This window comes from Herpailurus yagouaroundi, unplaced genomic scaffold, assembly GCF_014898765.1.
Source record: "Herpailurus yagouaroundi ecotype Mexico unplaced genomic scaffold, PumYag 28, whole genome shotgun sequence".
Classification (NCBI taxonomy): Eukaryota; Metazoa; Chordata; class Mammalia; order Carnivora; family Felidae; genus Herpailurus; species Herpailurus yagouaroundi.
The window spans coordinates 15,375,960-15,397,731 of NW_024412376.1; the positions used below are offsets into that span (position 1 = coordinate 15,375,960).

The 21,772-nt window shown below is 36.8% G+C and overlaps 1 protein-coding gene across 1 annotated transcript; it reads right to left on the reverse strand.

The window, feature by feature from the left end:
• Positions 1-14,053: 14,053 nt before the first annotated feature.
• On the reverse strand, positions 14,054-20,246 carry LOC121027043 (disintegrin and metalloproteinase domain-containing protein 20-like). Its single transcript, XM_040470072.1, has 2 exons — positions 20,119-20,246; positions 14,054-16,663 (listed from the first exon to the last, which is right to left on the reverse strand). Exon 2 carries the CDS (start codon positions 16,525-16,527, stop codon positions 14,206-14,208), a length of 2,322 nt encoding a protein of 773 aa, XP_040326006.1. The 5' UTR covers positions 16,528-16,663; positions 20,119-20,246; the 3' UTR covers positions 14,054-14,205.
• Between the last annotated feature and the right edge of the window lie 1,526 nt (positions 20,247-21,772).

Here is a 21,772-nt window from a genome sequence, read left to right on the forward strand (position 1 = left end):
CATTCGTAGCATTTTCCCTTAATTAGGACAAAATTTTACAGTGTTTGATGACTATTGCCTTAGATTATTGTTTCTTTTCTTTAAAAACTTTTTTTGTTATTATTTGCTACATTGAAAAACATAAAAAAATAAAAAAAAACTCTTGAGACTAAGTGACTTAAAATATAAGTATTTACCTTGCTCATAAATCTGTATCTCAGTGAGGTTAAGGGTAGCTTTTCTCTCTTTTACCAGATTACAGCTTCCAAAGTAAGAAGCGAATAATCTGAACATGCTATATTATATTTCTGGTGTTTGAACTAAAAGACTCAAAAGGCTGATGGCTGGATCAGTCTGAATTTGTAAGTTTCATCACATCTATATGGTCTTACACATGATTTTTTTCAGGATGACTGTGTCATGGATGTTGAACTTCCTACCTGTCAGCACTGGGCTCTTATGGTCCATATGCTCAGGGAGATAAGCCAGGTAGACTAGGAAGTTATGCAGGGTCACTTCAACCTGATTGTCTTCATCAGCAGCCAGTTACTAAAGCCAGCTAATATTCAAGGGCATGTGTTTCCATGGAGGAGTGTTGACACATCACTGACAGAAGACTCACGAGATATATTGCTGTGGCCATCTTTGTAGAGTACAATAATGGCATTTTTGGCTTTCTTTGCGGATCCATTTATTTCATTCTCTGCTCCACGTACGTCCCTTACATTTCCTAATCATAAGACCCTTTCTTTATCTAGAGATTCTCTAAATTTGCTAATAATAGTAAAATGAAATAAGCATGGGACTTGTGGGTACAAAAGTGAGAGAGGTCAAATCTTGAGAAGAAGAGAATAAAACTGAAATAAAAAATTAATATCAAAGACTCAGTCGGTCAAAAATAATTCCTGGGTGATGCTGTAAGCCATATTCAAGCCATAAGTTTGCCTCCAGGCAAACTGAAGAATAAAATAATAGACTCTCAGAACATAAGTGTCCTGCTGACTTGAAATTGTCCTATCAGGTTATGATAATTTGGGGAAGGCCTATAATGAAATATTAAAAATAAATATCCAAGTTTAAGAAACAATAATGTAAGTATACATATTTTTTTCATTTTCTTAAACATAATAATCGTGAATCTGAATTTGCAGAAAAACAAAGAAACAAAATTAACAGTACATTCAACCTTTACCAATACATTCAACCTTTTCTGATATAAATTCAGAGCAGCCTAGAACATCTCTAATGCCATTTAAAGTTAGGACAAAATAGAATCATGTTTTTAAAATTTTTATTAAGATGATTGATATTTTTACACTGTTAATACTTTTTTTAGTCTTACATGGAAAAAATATTTTAGTTATTAATACTGACAATGGACAAATCGTAAAACCATAAAATTTGACAAATCATAAAAAATGTGAGAGCCAATACACTAAACAAATGAAATTTCCAAAAAGATGTGGAATGTTTTACAAAAACTGTGATACTGCATTATACAAAGCATATTTTAATATAGACTATACAAATACTGAATGCCTAATAATTTGAAAATATGATGTGAAAGATAGGGTGAAAGCCTTTTACTTTATAAACTTTGAATAGTTGGTGAAAATGTTATCCTCTATGGGACGAAAAAATATAATTTATTGAAATAATATAATATGCCATTTCAATAAACAAGTCACATGATTTAGTTGCTTGTAAAAATAATGGGTATATATACACAACAATCAGAGATGGTATTTGACAATTATAAAAGCCTTTATACGGTTGCCCCAAGTTCAGCAGAGTCTGGATGTTCTGACCTAGACACCTGAATCCAGAGTGTGCCTGGGCACAGTGTTTGAATCTCTTGTCATTTTTGTTTGCACACGTGTCCTTGGTGATCTCATCCTGTTTCATGGCTTCATTTATCATTCATAGGTTGATAATTTGCAGCTTGTTCCAGAACTCCCACCCTGAATTCCAGCTTCCTATACCCATCTGCAATAGAAGCTACCATTTGTACATCCAACAGACGTCTCATATGGCCTAAATGGGTGATGGGCATTATTAAGGAGGGCACTTGTTAGGATGAGCACTGGATATTATATGTAAGTGATGACTAAATTCTACTCCTGAAATAAAAAAAAATTAAAAAAATAAGTGGAAAAGTTTTTTTAAAAATAGAGAAAAAATAATATGTAAACAAATAAAATATTGTTCTTAAAGAAAAAAAATATGTCTCAGTTGAGCTCTTGATCCAAACTGTAGTACCTCAGCCTCCACCACTGAACACACACACACACACACACACACACACACACACACAATCTTCCCCTTAATAAAACAAAAACAAAAACAAACCAAACCCTAGACCCAGGAGAGCATCACTTAGATCAAATCCCCAACGGATCTTAATACCTAATCTAACTGCAGTTTCAACGTCCTCCAGAAATGTGGTCTTCACTGGTCAGTCAGAAATTTCTGATGAGTGCCAAACAAGTAATCTGCCACATGGCCCTCCCCTTCCCTCAAAGAACGTGAGATAATCTGCCTGCTAAGACCCCTGCTTTTCCCTCTAAGGGAAATCCACCTTGTTATTATTCCAGCAGGAATAATCCTTTACTTTTGCTAATAACTTTCTCGTCCCAGGATCCTTCCTACAAAAATGTTTCATTTTGTACAGCTTCTCAGAGCGTCCCTCTACTTGCTGGATGGGATTCTGTGTGATTTCTGAATTACATAACAAAATGAGTTAGATCTTCAAATTTACTTCATTGAATTTTGCTTTTTAATACCATCTTCCTCTCTTCTCAATTTTAATTCATGGTGTCCATTATTTAGGTTATTTTAATTATTTACTAATTAAACTTTTCTTTTTGTCCTCTTCCTCTACTTTCATAATAACAACCATAACAGATGTGTTAAAACCCAAGCCAACTTCATTACAATACTGCTTATTACCAAGATGTCATCTCACTGAGAATGACCACTAACTAGCCAAACTCATAGAGGTGTGCCATCAGGCCCTGAAAAATCCGGCTCCCTATTTATTCCCCACACATCTTGTATCCTATTACCTATCCTATTACCTAGCCTGTTACCTATCACCTGTGTTCTCTATGTGGTCACTCAAACACATCTGATATGCTCGAATCATGAAACCCTGGGTACCTCGGGAAACGTAGTTGTCTCGATAGACAGAAAAATGCACCCTGAGAGATGTCTGTGTTCTAATCCCCAAACCTGTGCCTGCGCTATTTTGCATAACGAAAGGATTTGGCAGATATGATCATTGCTGGGTAGACTGGGGAGATCCTGGGGTCCTGAGGCTTCTGTCCAACCCGTCTCTGGGATGCTGATGGAGGCTCTTGGTCTGATCACGAGAAAGAATTCAAGGACACGCCAGACACAATGGTAGTGCGGCGCAAGTAGGAAAGTTATTAAAATGAGAGTACATTCTCAAGCTGTGAGCGTGGGCAAGCTCAAGGGAGAGCCGCATTCAGGGCTGGGTCACCATCTTTTACTGCCAATTGTTAACTAAGGGGTGGAATATTTATACCCAGATAACAAACGGGAAGCTGTGAAAAAATAGACCATTACCTGTATTAAAATATTGCTTAGCCTTATGTTCACTACAGAGTGGATACTCAATAAACATTCATTAGTAATGTATCTTTTAAAGATAGTCACAACACAAATGAAATAAAATTGTGAAGAAAGGACTTTCTGATGATTTGTTTAGAAGATTTGAGAAAGATGGCTTTCCCTGTTCTGAAAGTGCAATTAATTTTTGTATTTGTACAAAAATAATTACTAAACTTAAAGTCCTTGTAATCGATCTAAAGTGTAAACAGCTTAAACATTGCATGTGTGTTGGGGGAGGGAGGGCGCACGTGTGTGAGAGAAGAAATGAGAAACATATTTACCCAACAAGGAAAGATAGATCAGTCATCCATTTTTGGCATTCCTGATTTTCCATGGATACGGGAAAATAAATTTTCACAGTTTTTTTTTTTTAATTTGTTAGAGAACTTTTATACAGAAGTCAACTAAGGAATTCATTACTAAATCTATGTTTTATGGAAAGTTGATAATGTGATAAAACATGTAATCTGGCGCCAGGTTTCCTGAGCTAATTACCTAAGATGAGTATACAGCAGTGTTTTCATCCACTTCACAGAGATTTTATGTGATGTAAAACTCATGCTCATTACAGTGGTTAGTACCAATGACCATTTGCTCTCGTCATTACTGCTGACCACAACCACTACATGGAAAACACTGAGTATGCTGTGCACAAAGACATGGTATTGTAAATGGACTGATTCTACAGTCCTACCTCATTTCATATACCCACTTCACTCTCATTTTTCAAAATATGGATTTGGAGGGATTTATCTGTGGGCACATTTTCCTAGTTGGGGACTATATGCCACAAGAAATACAATATGTCTTTAGAGGTTTAGAGCAAATATTTCTGAACAACATTCAATAAAAAGCAGAAGTAAAATTCTATTAACAAGATGAAACAGATTATTAAATGCAATATGTGCAGATGTTGTGGAAGCAACAGTCAATGTGGCCTCAGAGAACTTCATCCTGAAGGGAAGGTGTGTGCCTAAGTGGAAGGAGAGAATACTCATTAAATATCAATGGAGATTGGGTGGGGGAAGCTTCTGGGTGACAGCAATGACTTAAAGTTCTTAGCTGTACATCATGAGGCTAGATGGTGATGTGTTTTAGGACCTGATCTGAGTATGTTTTCTTTGTCCCGACCAAAAGAGGTAAGAACCTAATGTTTCTAACAGGAAGTGCCATACAGTAAAGCCTTTAATGAAGTTCTGTTAGGCAGAACCATGTAATGTCTACTGCAGAGTGTTTAAAATGGAGAGAAGTGAATGAACAATAATGTTGATAGTAGAATAATCAACGTATGTGACAAAGTTAAATTCTTGGGTGTTTTCCAAAAACATTGTGTATGGACAGATCCAAAAGTATGAAGCAGTAAAGGCTTATGGTGAATGCATTCTGGCCTTTAAATTTTGAATCTGTACACTTGATATATGCAATAAATCTTTGCTTTCTTCATAGAATATATGGACCATAAATTCTTCTGAGTTCTTTAAGTGATTGTAATTATGAACAGGACAATATACAGTTCATATCAAGTTTTGAGATTTTATGCAGCTGATACTACTGGTTTATTTCTCCATTTAGCTTTATTTGGTTTATGCTTATATATTTCTCCTAAAAAATTAAAAATACTAAAGTATATCTACATAAAGTAGAATATTTGCTTGTTGACATGTGCAATAAACTGATGATGACTTTCATGTTGATTTCCCCCATAGACAAGCATAAGTCTTTCTTCAAGTAGACATCAAGGAAAATAAAATTATGTTTCACCTTTGTATAGTAACTGTGTACCATATCTCCCTCCATTTACATACTATAAATAGTGTTCTACCTTTTTTCTTTTATATGTATGCCTTCCTCTTTTCTCACCTCCTAACAACACATAATATGAGTTATTTCTGGTCAGGAGTGGCATTTTTTTGTCCTATCTTGATAAAACAGCCCATGGTTTAAGAAGTCAGATATTTGGCTCATCTAACTCAAAGAAAATATCAGGTTGTGCCATTTCATACCTCTCTCCTGGATTCACAGTTCACAAAATATAGGAGTGATATGACTTATAAGAAATATAATGTGTCTATATTAGTCATTTCAGATATCATATTTTGAAAAGGATACCTTTAACCTGTCATTAACATTTATTTTATTAGCTTTGTTTTCCTTCATTTTTTAGTTTTTTCAACAGCTAATTTGTATTAATAAGTTCTAAGAATGCTTCATGATGACGGTCTAATATATATACATGCAATAGAAAGTACCAAGTATCCCCGGTCATATATTGAATGATTATAAAGTTACATAAATTTTCAAATAAAAAGGGAATTACTCAAATATATATTAGGAATATAGCCTTTTATAAAAAGATGTAAAAAAGAACTTAATAATGATATCCTATCCAAACCAAATCATTCATATATTTAATTGTGTAACCTATTTATGGTAGATGATGGTCACAATATTTGGAAACAAACCACACACTTCTAAGCAACCCCATGGTTCAAAAACATATCAAAAAGGGGCATCAGAAAAGATTTTGAACTGAGCAAAATTGAATAAAAAACCCCAAACATGTAAGGATTATGGATGCATCTAAATCAGTGAGTAGTGGAAAACAGCTTATGTCAATAACCTCTATTAAAAACAAAGCAAAAGAAGAAGAAGCTAACATAAACCAAGCTGAAGAAAGGAGATGATAAGGATGAAAGCACAAATCAACGAAATAAAAGACAGAAAAAATAGACAAAATCAATGATATTAGAAGTTGGTAATTTAAAAAGATTAAGAAAAATGGCAAACTTTAGCCAAATGAATAAAACTTTAGTCAAATGAATAAAGATAAAAGATGGATGTAGACTAACTGGGACAAATTGAAGATAAATTCATTAATCCTTACAAATGTCCAATGACTTTTCCAAAAATACATCCAGCTAATTCAAGGGGGCATAGATGTGCCTTTTCTATAATTTTTGTTTATACAACTGGCTAGCCATGTTCATGGGGGGAAAAAAAAGAACGTAAAACCTTATCTCATACCTTCTGATAATTAACTCAAAATGAGATTGTAGACATGTAAGAAAAAAAGTCTACTTTAACTTCTAAGAGAAAACAGGAAGAAAATCTGTGTGACCTTTGTTTTGGCAAATAGTTTAAGATGAAGGCAGAAGCATGACTCATAGAAGAAAAAAAAATTAGGGCTCATCAAAATGAAAACCTATGTGCTTTGAAAGAAACCATTAAACAGAAAAGGCCTACAGACTGGAAGACAACAATTGCTAATCATACATCTGTAAAAGACTTGTAATAAAAGTGTATGAAGAATTCTTAAGACTTATAATGAGAGGACAAAAATCCAACAACAACAAAAAAAACAGAAACAACATTTCTACAGACAATGTACTAAAGCAGGCATATGAATGGCTTACAGGAAATTGGAAAGATTCTCAGCATTGTTATTCATTAGGAGAATACAAATGAAAACCACAAAGAAATACCACTAAATTAACAAGAAATGCTGTAATAAAAAATTAAATACTTAGTGTGGGTAAAGTTGTGAAGAAATTGAAACTCCCACACATTATGTGTGGGAATGTAAAGTGTTACAGACACTTTGGGAAATTAGTGTTGGAGTTTTCTTAAAAGTTACACATAAGGTGTGCCTGGGTAGATCAGTTGGTTGAGCTTCAGACTTCAGCTCAGGTCATGATCTTATGGCTGGTGAGTTTCAGCCCTGGGGTCTGTGCTGACTGACAGCTCAGAGCCTGGAGCCTGCTTTGGATTCTGTTTCTGCCTCTCTCTCTGCCTCTCCCCTGCTCATGATCTGTCTCTCTTTCTCTCTCAAAATAAATATTAGAAATGTTTTTTTTTAAGTTACACATAAACTTACCATATGGACTAAGAAAAATAAAAACATATCAATACAAAGACATGTACTCGACTTGAAATTCTTGGGAGAATTATACACACTAGCCAAAACCTGGGAGCAATGTATTGCTTATGAACCAGTGAATGGATAACCAAAATTTGGTACATGCATACAATGGAATACGATTCACCAGTAAAACAGAAAACCAAAAGAAACACAAACAAAAAAAATGATCTACTAATACATTTTATAATATGAACCTCAAAAACATTATTTATTTAAAAAAATTATTTGAAAAGAAAGTAAATGGCTACATATAATTGGATTCATAATATTAAATGACAAGCAAAGGTAATTTTAGAGTCAGTGGTTGCCTCAGAAGTGAGGTGAGAACAGAATAACTCACATACGTGTGTGGGAGATTTTGGAGATAGTGATTAAGGAAAAAGAAAAGCAAAGATGAAAAACTGTAGAGCAAAAAAATTAAGGGAAGACAATAAATCCAAGGGAGATGAATACAATGTTGAAAATAATATGGATACTTAACCTGAGTAAATTTAAAAAGCTGAGTGGATTTTCTTTTGAAAATGTGACAAACACAGAAATAAATTTTAACCGTGAACAACTGTAATATTTAAAGGACTTGCATTATTAGTGTAAAATCTACCCACACCAAAACCAGCAGCCCCAGTAACGTTTACAGACATGTCTGTCTCTAAATATTCAAGGATTTAAAAAAATCCAAATTCAACACAAATACTTCAAGTTAATTTATAATACATGACATCATATACCTCATTTTACAAAAGAAGCATAACAGAATTAAACAATTATATAAGGATAGTATGAAAAAAGAAACTTAAAGGGAAAAGTAATTTCCTAACCTACACGGTAATCCAAGGTTTTACTGTACTACAAGATAAATAAAGGCTAATGGTTATTTTCTCCCCAAGGCAGTCATGAGCACAAAATTATAAAATATAGTGTTTTGACTCCCTATGGTTATGCTAGCTTAATCAGGTAAACTTTATATATTTATTTATATGAATTTAGGTAGCTTTTTTGTTTTAAAATTAGTTTCAGATGTACAAAACTGTTCCATAAGTACTTCAGAGTTTTGGTAAATCAAATCCTATACCCAGTTTCTACTACTGTTAAATCTTACATTGTTACTGTACCTTTGTCATAACTAGTGAGAACACATTTACACATTATTATTATTATTTTTGTTTGTTTGTTTTTCAACGTTTATTTATTTTTGGGACAGAGAGAGACAGAGCATGAATGGGGGAGGGGCAGAGAGAGAGGGAGACACAGAATCGGAAACAGGCTCCAGGCTCTGAGCCATCAGCCCAGAGCCTGACGCGGGGCTCGAACTCACTGACCGCGAGATCGTGACCTGGCTGCAGTCGGACGCTTAACCGAATGCGCCACCCTGGCGCCCCTACACATTATTCTTAATTAATATCCATTCTTGCTGTAAATTTCTTTCATTTGTATCCAATGTTTTTTTTTGTTTTTGTTTTTGTTGTTGTTGTTCCAGGATTCCATCCAGGATACCATATTGTTTTTAGTTGCCATATCTCCTTAGGCTCCTCTTGGCTGGGACTTTCTTAGACTTTCCTTATAGTGGCCTTGACATTTTTCAAAAGATTTGCTCAGCTGTTTTGTAAAAGGCCCTTTAATTTAGGGATCTCTTTTTGATGGTGAAACAGAAGTTATAGGTTTTAGAGAGGGAGGTAACACAGATAAAGTAACATTTTTGGTTCATCATATCAAGTGTTCATGTTATCAAGTTGACCTATCCATGTGATGATGTTAGCATTCATCTTGTGGCAAAGGTAGTCTTTTTTCAGGTCACCCCCTGCCTCCATTTCCATACTGATTTGGAAAGTAGTCGCTATGGTAGCCCCAGTTAAGCGCTGGGAGTTGAGAGCAGAGTGTTGACATACAGTACTTGGAATTCTTCTATGTGGGAAAGTGGTCTCTTCTCCCCCTTTTACTGATCTCTTCAGTCATCTATTCATATCAGCATGGGCCAATATTTATTTTACAATATGTTGAAAATGTACACTATGTTCAGGTTTGATCTCTGAGAGGACTTTCAGTTAGTTCCTGTGTCCTTTTGACATTCCAGCATGTTGTTTTTTTAGGAACTTCTTCATGTTCTGGCATTACAAAGAAGCTCCAAGCTCATATTGTATATTCAAGGCAAAAGGTCAAACATTATTAATAGATAACCTGGTTGTATTCATAGGAAATCCCAACGGCTCTTTAAAATACACACACTTAGAGTCAATGTAAAACGTATAGTCAGTGGTAAGGAATTATGTAAATTTACAAAGTGAATTATATTTCTATACAAACAAGAGTTAGAAAATAAATTTCATGCACAATCATATGCACAATATGAAAACACCATAGGTATTTAACCATATATATGCAATACCTCTCTCTTGGGAATAATAAGGCATTACTGAAACATCTTTAAAAATAACTAGATAAATGAAGATATATATCATGTTCATGGATATAAAACTCAATATTTCTAAAATAATCATTCTTCCCAAATTGATGTACAGATTCAATGCAAGCCTAATCAAAATTCTATCGGGCTGTGTGTGTATGTGGTTGGGGATGATAGGCTGATTTTAAAACATTTTTTTAACATTTTTATTTATTTTTGAGAGTCAGAGCATGAGCGGGGGAGAGGCAGGAAGAGACCCAGAATCTGAAGCAGGCTTCAGGCTGTGCACGGTCAACACAGAGCCTCATGCTGGCTCGAACCCACCAACTGTGAGATCAATCATGACCCGAGCTGAAGTTGGATGCTTATCTGACTGAGCCACCCAGGCACCCCTTGAAAATGGTATAAGTACTATAGGAAAATTTCTGGCTATTTTTTTAAAAACTATAATCCAGGGGCGCCTGGGTGGCGCAGTCGGTTGGGCGTCCGACCTCAGCCAGGTCAGGATCTCGCGGTCCGTGAGTTCGAGCCCCGCGTCGGGCTCCGGGCTGATGGCTCGGAGCCTGGAGCCTGTTTCCGATTCTGTGTCTCCCTCTCTCTCCGCCCCTCCCCCGTTCATGCTCTGTCTCTCTCTGTCCCAAAAATAAATAAACGTTGAAAAAAAAATTAAAAAAAAATAAATAAAAAAAATAAAAACTATAATCCAGTGATTCCTTTCATGTGATGATTCATACCAATTGAGTTAAAGAAGTTAAAAAAAATGTATAGTTATGTAGACTTTTAACTATTGAGTACGAACTGATGGGGAGACAAGAGATGGGTGGGAGGATGGGTGAATGGGTGAATGGGTGATGGGGATTAAGGAGTGTACCTGTCATGATGAGCACCTGGTGATGTATGAAGTAGTCAAATCACTACATTGTGCGCCTGAAACTAATGTGACACTGTATGTTAACCATACTGGAATAAAAATAATTAAAATGAAATAAAACAAAATAAAACAAAGTAAAATAAAATATATAATTATGATGTGAGAATAAAGCAGTAAATAATATAGCAATGTGAAGTCCTTTTCAAAATTTTAGAGATGAGCTTTAATTAAGAAAAAAAACTGGGGTGCCTGTGTGATGTAGTTGGTTGAGCATCCAACTCTGGATTTTGCCTAGGTCATGATCCCAGAGTCATGGGAGTAAGCCCCATATCGGGCTCCATATTCAGCACGGAGCGTGCTTAAGAGTCTCTCTCTTTCTCTCTGCTCCTCTCCCCTGTGCTTTTTCTTTCTCTATCTCTAAAATAGAAAGAAAGGAAGGAAGGAAGGAAGGAAGGAAAAATCCTAAATGTTTGAAAATTTTTGACTACTTAAAACCATCTTAGAGCTAAATCTACATTTTTATGTTTAATAATGAAGTACTTGCAAATTCATGCAGATAAAGAAGGCACAATTAAATTTCCTATCAAACTCATGCTCACAGTATTAGGAAAGGCAATATTTATTTTTTTTTAATTTTTTTTTCAACGTTTTTATTTATTTTTGGGACAGAGAGAGACAGAGCATGAATGGGGGAGGGGCAGAGAGAGAGGGAGACACAGAATCGGAAACAGGCTAGAGGCTCTGAGCCATCAGCCCAGAGCCCGACGCCGGGCTCGAACTCACGGACCGCGAGATCGTGACCTGGCTGAAGTCGGACGCTCAACCGACTGCGCCACCCAGGCGCCCCAGGAAAGGTAATATTTATAATAGCACACATACAGAGGCCCAAAAGCATTTACTAAAACTTGAGTTTTTTCTCATTCTTCCCTACCTAAAATTACACAATCTCTAAAAAGTTATAAAATTCCTTAAGTCAAGTCTACTTCCTAAGCTCTTGTATTTCGCTTTTATTTTTCTGTGTAGAGCAGTGTGGGGATTCTTCCACTGACCTTTTCCAGATGAGTAATTCTGTCATCTGATATGCCCAAACTACTGTTCAAACCATCTACTGAATGATCTTTTTATTTTATTATATGATACTTTTTATTTCGGCAATATCCATTTGAAATTTTTGTATAGATTCCAAATTACTGAGGATATTCTACATTTGTTTTTGCATTTTGTAGGGTTTTTTTTTTTTCCTATTTTAAATGTATTAATCACAGGTTGTTGTTTTTTTGTTTTGTTTTGTTTTTTTCATTTATTCTTGCTCCACTATCTGGATCATACTTACAGTTTCTCTTTTTTTTCCCCTTCCTTTTATTCTTCTTTTAGTAATAAAGCATGAATTTTGATTCTTAGCATGTACAGTAATGTTTTATTGTGTGCAGGAATTGTGTATGAAACAAGCATCGCAACTCCAGGTGACTCCTCCAGAGTTTTCTCTCTTTCCTCTGTTAGAAAGATGGGCTGAAGAGCTTATCACTATCTCTAATCATGGGTTGTGCCAGGTCAGAGGTGAGTGGTTTTTAGCACATCTTGGGGAATTCTCCTTTCCTTATGTTGGTCAGGCATGGGCCTGCTGGACTTTCAATTCTGTGATTCTATTTTCTCAACTCTGAAAACTTATCAGTGGTTGTGCTCTATCACCGAGAGGTTCACCACCCAGCTCTCCAGCATCTTGCCACATGCAACACCAAAAATCAGGTAAGTGTATTATGGGGACACAGTGCGTGTGCTGTCTTGTGTTCAAATATAACACGATTTTGGGAATTGACACCTTTATGACATTTCAAAGAGGAACGTTAGTTCAAAATATGTCTTGTGCTCAAAATACAACATGATTTTGGGGATCTATGCCTTCGAGAAATTTCAGAGGAGCTCACCAGCATCCCATGAAGCTCTCAAGCTTGTGACTTGGGGGAAATCTGATTGTGAATTAGAGGCCATTGATGCCTAATGTTTACAGTCTATCTAACCCATGTAGTAAGTAAGACATTGGGAATTTCTCTTTCCCTCAGCAGAGGTGCTCCACCTGGGCCAAGCCCAAGGTTAAATTCACATCTGGCATCAGCAAATGCTCAGAGGACAAAATGGCTGGCAAGATTCAGTGCTTTTCAGAATTGTTTTATCCTGCCTGAAATGTTAGTTCATCTATCCCATATTGCTTCCTCAGCTCTCTGATGTCCTTCAAATATGGTTCTTAAAATAAATTAGATTTTCTAGGTTTTTTTCTTTGCAGAGGAAACAGGGTCTGCTAAGACTTATATATCCTACTTGGAATTGTAAATATCTTCTTTATCTTATTTTACAAGTGAAGTTACCAAGGGGTTGAATGGTAAGTATCATTTTCTTCTCTTTTGAGATTTTGAAGTAATTCTATCTAAGTATAAACCATGTCTCCAAGATAGTAAAGACAGTGGTGTGAAAATTCAAAACCTTCTGATGTCAGACTCCTTCCCACATTCTCTGTTATGCAAGGTAATACTCTATCAGTCAGAATTCAGTCACAAGAAGAGCCCACCTCTGAGGCAGCCATGCTTTACTAACAGGAAGTGCAGCTTTTGCACCCGAGACTGGAGATCAAAGGGATGAGGTGCCATTATTGGAACCCACACATTCGGAGTAGGTCCCGTGGCTCTAGAACTCTGACCTCTGAGGAGAGGGTTGGCCAACCTGGTGCTGAACCTCCGGGATTTGGTGCAGGCCTCAAAGACCTGGGATCTGGAACTCTAAGGGTAAGACACTCGATAGCTGTGCCAGTTTCTCTGAGGTTGACAGGACTGTTGGTTCTGGGGATTAACTCAAGGAAAGAAATGTATATATATTTGAGATATATGCATATGTGTATATATAATACATATGATATCTTTCTACCTATGTGTACATCTATATTTATATCCATATGTAGTGATATAAAGATTGAAAGGCACTGTCTTTGCCAGGGTGAGAGTTAATGAGGCAACCATGACATGAACAACATTCAGGACATTTCCCATGTCCAGTCTCCCTTTAGTTTACCCTACTGGTAGTAGCTAATAAGAGAGGACTCACAAAGGAGAAATGTGATTTGCAGTGTCCTATTCCCTGTGTGAGAAAGCAGAAGACACACACACCCTATCTGTGGACAGTGCCTTTGCTCTGCAACCACAGAATAGTTCCACAAAACATTAACTGATATAATTGTCTAAAATAATGGAAAGTAAAAATGTGCTGGTAATTGGTATATTTTGCTTATTGTTCGATGGCTAACCTTTATGATCCCAAATGATAAAAAGTCTCAGGAAGTTTCTGTCAGTGACCTGTGATACAAGCTGTAACATTTCTCCTGCCAGGGAATTAAAACTTAACAAACGGGGAATTTCATTTGGGATTGGGTTTCTTTCTAGAAATCATAGCTTTTTGGTTTCTCATTGCAGGTGGATCATTCAGTTCTCCTTGATTAGGTTGACGTGGATCATTCTGCTGTTTACTGGGTGCGGTTGTAACATTTTGATCTTCTTTCTTAATGCTTTTTCCCCTTCTCATAAAAGACAAAATTAACAAAGAACAGAATAAAACCAGAGAAGGTATCAACCAGAATAAGAGTGGGCTAGTCTTCTTTTGCTGTTTCTCCTGTGACCGATTGGTCTCTTTTCTTTTTGGGGGTGGGCCACTGTCTACACTACCTCCAGTGCCTTTTATCTGGCAGTCAGGAGGGTCCCACTCATAGCTGCAATGACAGTGATGTCTATTGTTACAGACTCCGTTCATATTGCAGGTCTCAGGTGAGCAATCAGTTTTCAAATATGCCAAAGGGATGCATTTTCTTTGGACACAGATCTGTTCTTCACCACACTCTGTACCATCTTTTATTTCACCAAGATCAGGCAAGGGCATCCCCAAATGGAAGTCAGTACCCCAGCAGATGCTATCATTGATGTGAAGCCAATGCAGAGTAGAATGGTCTCTCAGAGTGGGAATTTCTGCCACGTTCTTACACTGAACCCTCCCACACAGGGTATCTGAGTTATTACATTTTATAAATTGATGATTCTTGAGACCACAGTTGCCGAAACGGTCACCTCGGACGTTCACTGTACTGTAGCAAATCTGACTCGCACTCTTGGCATTTGGGCCAAAAAGTTGGCTACACTGTTCATCACGAGTATTGCACCTCTTTTCATAGCAGTAGCCACCACCTGGGCATTCGGCTCCATCTTGCATGTACACGTCTTCTGGACACTGATAGGATGTCCCGTCGCACCACTCGGGAAGGTCACATTCATTTTCCCGTTCTCTACACACGTCACCTGATGGCATGATCTTGCAGTCTTTGCAACAAAGCCCAGAAGCACAGGTAGCCCCAGGACTCAGAGTACAGTCTAACTGACAACATGGATCTTTTGTACACAGACTTAAGGAGCCGCAGTCACAGTCTTCTCCATCTTCAACCACACTGTTCCCACAGCGTGTATACCGGAAGATTCTCTTTGGCGTTCGTGGATGCAAGATACATCTTGATCCCGCCGAGGTGTGCCAATATCTAGCATAACTGCAGTTGCTGAATTTAGTTGCCTGAGACTGTGTTGCATACATTATGCACACATCGTCTGCACATTTACATGTTTTCTCATCATGCCACATACCCAGAGAATGACCGAGCTCATGTGACACAACAAATGCAAAAACACCCAAATTGTCACTTGTGAAAGCATCCACTGCACAATTAGTATTGTAGTTACATATTGATCCAACATAAGATATGCCAAGAGCACCATATCCTTTTTTTACAAAAACATGCGCAATGTCATGGGGGACACGGGCATTAAAGCTTGCTTTCTTCCAGGCGCAAAATAAATCCAGGAGTGTGTCCATGTTCTTTATTTCAACAGGGTTTCCTCCATTCCAGACCTCCATTCCAACTAAACTCACATCAATATTTAGTGGTTGATAGAAGGTATTTACGTTATTCACAGTAGTAATTACTTCCAGCTCCACAGTTGTGACATTGTATCTGCGATAAGCGTATCGATTGTAGTCCACCACCACTGCCATTTCAACAAATCTCTTGTGGGTCCCCAGACTTTCATACCCATGTTGCAGCAAAACAGAATTATTGCTCTCTTGTGACTTCACTTGCCGTGCTATTTTTTCATCTGTTAAGCCACACCTCGTGGGTGGGAATTGTTTCTCCTCACCGTACATCTTATATACCAGGTGTTCAAATGTGGTAGAAAGCTTTTTGGGTAAAATTTCATAAACAATGTGATTTGTCTGCATTATTCCTTGTAAGCCCCCAAAACAGGTACTCAGAGACACCAAGGAATCCGGATCCCCTTCCACATAGCCACGATAATAACAGTCTTTCTGGATAAATGGCTGGTCTTCAAGAAGAGCCCCCTGGTCTGTGTAGGTGAACAGTGGGAAATTTTTGGACAGCAAAAGCTTCTTTACCTTCATATGGAAAACATGTCGCTGGCCTCCAAAATGCAGTTGGTAAGAGATCCAGCCTGGAGGCTTCTTGACATTGCTAGGGTTTGTTACCCTCAAAGGAATCACCACTTCTGGGGGGCCATGGCAATAGGAGTGTTCAACATGGGACCATCCAAAAAGGAGCAGAAACACTCTTATGTACCATGACCTCAGAAACACATGTACCATGACCTCACCCACAACTATTATGGAGACATCATATTCAGCCATTGGTGAGACCAAAACAGAGCGGATCAGGAAGCATCACTATTCTGTCTCCTCCCTCTGAGCTGGAAGTATGCTGATAAATAAAGTGCTGATATTTAAAGATCTGTCTTCTAGGAGTCACACCATCAGAGCAGCAGCACTAAAAGAAAAAAATACAAAGAAGGGCAGATATAGGAGTGGAACATATGAGCAAGTCAAGGTGAAGGATGAAAGGAAGGGTATGGGGTAAAGTGGGTCAGCGTTTGCCTCATGACTCAGTATATTGCATTGCATTCAATAAATCATGGTAAGGCAGAATGAGACTACGTGTACAAAGCAATGGTGATTGGCTATAGGTTGACTCTAAGAATCTAGATAAAGGACACATATGGATTTGTTATATTGCTCTGTAAATATATGAATATGTATCAGCATTTTCACCATAAATATATAAAATAAAAGAGTATTAATGGAAATGTGAACACCTATCATATTTTAAGGTAGCAGTCTCAATTTACACATATGGGGTGGATATGGATATCATGATATAGGTCTTCCTTTCACTTTCAAATGATAAATTATTTAGTCACATTACTCTGGAGAGATATAAAAATTACTCATGTATTTTATTATTTTTTCTCATGGTCTGTAAATATGCTTCCATGAAAGAAATTATTATTTTTTTTAATTTTTTTATTTTTGTTAATGTTTATTTATTTTTTTGGGGACAGAGAGAGACAGAGCATGAACGGGGGAGGGGCAGAGAGAGAGGGAGACACAGAATTGGAAACAGGCTCCAGGCTCTGAGTCATCAGCCCAGAGCCCGACGCGGGGCTCGAACTCCCGGACCGCGAGATCGTGACCTGGCTGAAGTCGGACACTTAACCGACTGCGCCACCCAGGCGCCCCCCGTGAAAGAAATTATTGATTATCCTAGCTCCTTCCTGCATTCCCTTTTTCATCTAAGCCTGTGAAACTGCAAGAATCAAGACATCAATATTGGCATCACATTCTGAGTTTATAAGATTTCAAGGTAACCATGTCTTGGGTTTGACAGTAAAATGTATTTATTTCATAAATAAAAATACATATGCATATTTTGCATGAAAAGTAGAAACAAAATAAATAATGGTGCGACACACTCAGGAAATATACATGTACATATATGTTGAGATAGTAATGGTCTGGAGATGTTAATGGTCTCAAATTTGGAAGCAGTGTTTGGGACAAAACTACACATTAGAAATTTGTAAAATTTCAATATTTTGTATATGCATTGCTGATTTTTATTACCCAATGAGAATATATCCACTGTCTTTATGAAATCGTTAAAGTAATAAGAATGCTTAAAGTAATGACACCAAGAACTCTCGGTCTAGTCGAAAAACCAGGAAAGTGAAGTCGGCTATGAGGGATCTAATATAAACTGATCAAACCACCTCCCATAGTAGATAATATAAAAATTAAGGGCACCTGGGTGACTCAGTCAGTTAAGTGTCCGACTTTTGTTCAGGTCATGATCTCACGGTTCGTGAGTTTGAGCCCAGCGTTGGGCTATGTGCTGACAACTCAGAGCCTGGAGCCTGTTTTGGATTCTGTGTCTCCCTTTTTCTCTACTCCTCCCTCACCTGCACTCTGCCTCTCTCTCTCTCAAAAATAAATAAACATTAAAAATTTGTTTAAAAAAGATGCATGATTAAGGACCTCGCCTCTGCTAGTCCCTGTACCTATTTTTGCTTAATCATTAAAAAAAAAAAATCTTGAAGCTATGTTTCCTTGACCTCTTTTTTGTAGAATCATTGTGTCATGTATGGAATCTTCCTTTCATGAAAAGCAAAAATCTCTTGACTTTCACTTCTTCATGGAAATCTCCTTATTCCTACTTCATTTTACTAAAGGTACCAATCAACAATTCAAAGCAAGGCATAGAGGAAGATTTACATTCTCAGTATTCCTGTATGGCATACAGAGCAGATGACAGAGCCAAATTTGCACTGATTACCAAAGCCACTTACAAACCGCTAAACCGGTAGCCATCTCACTGGACCACTATTTAGCTTTTTTTCTTACTCAAACACCAACACCCAAATCAATGCTACACAAACCTCAAGCAATTGGGTGTCTGATTTATTAATGTGTTATTCACCAATAATTTTACCCACATCTGGGGTTTAGTGAGCATATGGGCAACCTATATAATACCTAGTTTATTTTAGCTTTGCTACTTATTTTCAACAATATTTAGCCATTGGCTTATAGCTAAATATTATTTCTTAGTATCATCTGTATCTTATTATCAAACTCTAACTGTAACCCTAACCATAACCCTAATCCTAACCCTTATTATAACCTCCATTGTCCTGACTCTTAGATGTCAAATAGTTAACCACAACTTTTATTCTTATTCAAAACTTGATTCTCAAATTTATGCAGCAAAATCACTTTTTTTTCATTCTCCCCCACTTTTTACGTTCCCTTAATTTTACCTCGTATATCTATAGCCTGGCTCTAGACTCCATTAATACAACCACTGTGGTCTCAAATCTTCAGTTCCAACTAGGTTAATCCTTTTTCCCTGATTTTGCTACGCCCATAGAAACATCTCAAAACTCCTGGGAAAAGAAATCACAGAGTATCTTCACCTTCACCTGAAAATTCCTTGTCTTTGTTTTCACAAGTAGTTATTATTGAGTTCCAGTTATGGTAGTTTAAACAGTAAAATCCAGAATTCAACCATTTCTTGCATGTCTAATACAGGATTTGATATTTTTCTTAGTCTTTGCTTTCTTCTTGCAGATAGCAGCCAGGAAATTTATTTCAGGCTAAATACTATCTTCATCATTAATAAGATCTGAATTCCTAGGGTAGTTTGGTATTTCTCTAGGACTAATGGGGAGGAATATTTCACAAAATGCCAAGAAACCGCAAAAAGGAAAGTAAAATTCCTAAATTAAACCTTTGAGGACAATACCTCTAAATTGTGAGTAAAATCTTAATATACTGATTTGACTTTTGAGTCTCTTGATATATATTTTGTAATTATAATGGAGTATCAATTGTTGTGATGGAAAATAATTAAGAATGACAGAGTGCTGTTGAGAGTGAAACTAATCAATAAAAATTAGTCAGAATTTATTTCTAATTCCAAGAGTATGTGAGCCAGAAGGCATTTATCCTCATAACATTATTTTATGCAATGATTCAAGAGACACATTTCCTAAGAGAATATAACATTTTCATTCATAATGTGGTATAATGCCATAATGAAACAGAAACTTCTAAGTAGATGGTCATACATCATCTTTTATAAGTTCTTTTTTTCTCTCCTGAGAGCGTCATCAAGCTCATCAATCTATCTACCCTAATTACCACCTCCCTTCTCACTCTTATAGCTTTATTTTTCCAAAGTATGAGCAACAACCCACTAAAAACACAATTTTGTTTACTCAACCAAGTAAAATAGACCAGAATAAGACATAATCCAGGTAGCAGATCCATCCTTAAGAATAAAAAATGGCAAAGAATTATGGTGTGTGTATATTTGCATGTGTGTATGCATGTATGCATTAATACTAATGTTTCTCTCCTCTACAGCTAAATTCTTGAAAGACTTACCAGCAGTAGAATTAATGGTTCCAATTATCTTTGCTAGCTAGAGCCCTATCATGGTTTGTACTACCTCTCTTTATGCACAAAGACTTTGATCTAAAACCTTACATAAAAAGAGAACTAACAATCCGCTCCCTTTCATCTCTCATTTGATTGTGTTCTAGATTTAACTGCTTAGCAACAAGACTTTCTCAATTCTGAAGACCGTGGCAACTGGACAAAAGTTCTCCCACTCTGAAAGAATCATCTGCATCAAGCTTTATCTCTAATTACCCTTCACTATGAGTAAATATGACTGTATTTTTTTTATCCCTATCCTATGTGCTCCCTGAACACAGCAGAGACACTTTACCTTCAGTATTTTTGTTCATACTATTGCCCAGGTCCAAGATTATTTTCTTAACACTAAACCATATTATGGAATACTTGAATTATTTCAGGTTCCAGAAAGAAGTTTGACCCTATTTAAATCATTTTACAAGGATTCAAATATCAGTTATCATCTATAACTTTGTTAGATTAATGAATAACTTAGAAATATTTCATATCTATAAATAAATATGCTTCATCTATTAGGGAATATTGTTGGCAAAAAATGGCAAAACAAAATTTAAGAGAAGAGAGATTAATTAAATATAGTGTGGGTGGTAAAGTCAGCATCATGGTGGCATAAGATGTTCCTCATTTATCTCTCCCTCTTTTTTTAAACAATGAATTAGACATCCATACATAAACAAGAATGCTGTAGCACCTGGGAGGGATCCAAGAGAACTTCTTCCTATCTGTGCATCAGAAAATAAATAAACAAGACCTTAGTAAGAATGGATCCAAGGGAGTTAGCAAACCTGCCCCACTTCCACTTGCTTTGGTCAAGGAAAAAAACCTGGAAAGTGCTGTCCTGCAAGGAAACACACAGGTGACATAAAAAGGATAGAAGTCCATCCTGCCATAGTGGAGATTTCAACATGCCATTGGAATAGAATAGAATAGAATAGAATAGAATAGAATAGAATAGAAATGAGTTTGGAAGCAGTGGACAGAAAGGAACTCTACTGGAGCTTCCTGCCTCCCCAGGTGACACTGCATGGAACTAAGCCCTCTGTTAGTGGCGGCACAGATGTTTCTCACACCGATAGTGGAAAGATGTGACTTCCCCTAAGAGGAGTTGGAAAGCAGTGGGTGATCTTCAGGTTAATCTAGTTGTGGGGGTTGAAACTGAAGGAACCTGTCTCTTTCCAGAAGACACTGATTTCTGAGAAGGTACCTCCATGACTGAGGGCAAAGAAAAGAAAAAAAAAAAAACAGACAATAATTTCAAAGGTCATGAAAGGAACACAGTTTCTGCTGTAAATTTAGGACTTCAGCATCAAGTCTGCCCCACAAGCTACTGGGAATAGCCTGCCGGAGGATATCATCAGCCTGTAGGCACCCACAAAACTCTGCTAAGCTCCCACTTCACCCCACTGTGCAGCATCTGCCTTGTGTGTGCTCCTGCTATGGCAGTGAGATCAAGGAAGTTCATAAATAAAGGAAATATACCATTACAAAAGATATCAATTATTCTCTAACAACTGATCCTAAAGACATGGTATACAGTGATATAGCTCATAAAGAACTGAAAAGAGCTGTATTGAAGAAACTATAAACTACAAAAAAAAAT

What these genes read in the sequence shown, in the direction of transcription:
- LOC121027043 (XM_040470072.1), bottom strand. Translation starts at nt 16,527, where the DNA reads ATGGCTGAATATGATGTCTCCATAATAGTTGTGGGTGAGGTCATGGTA.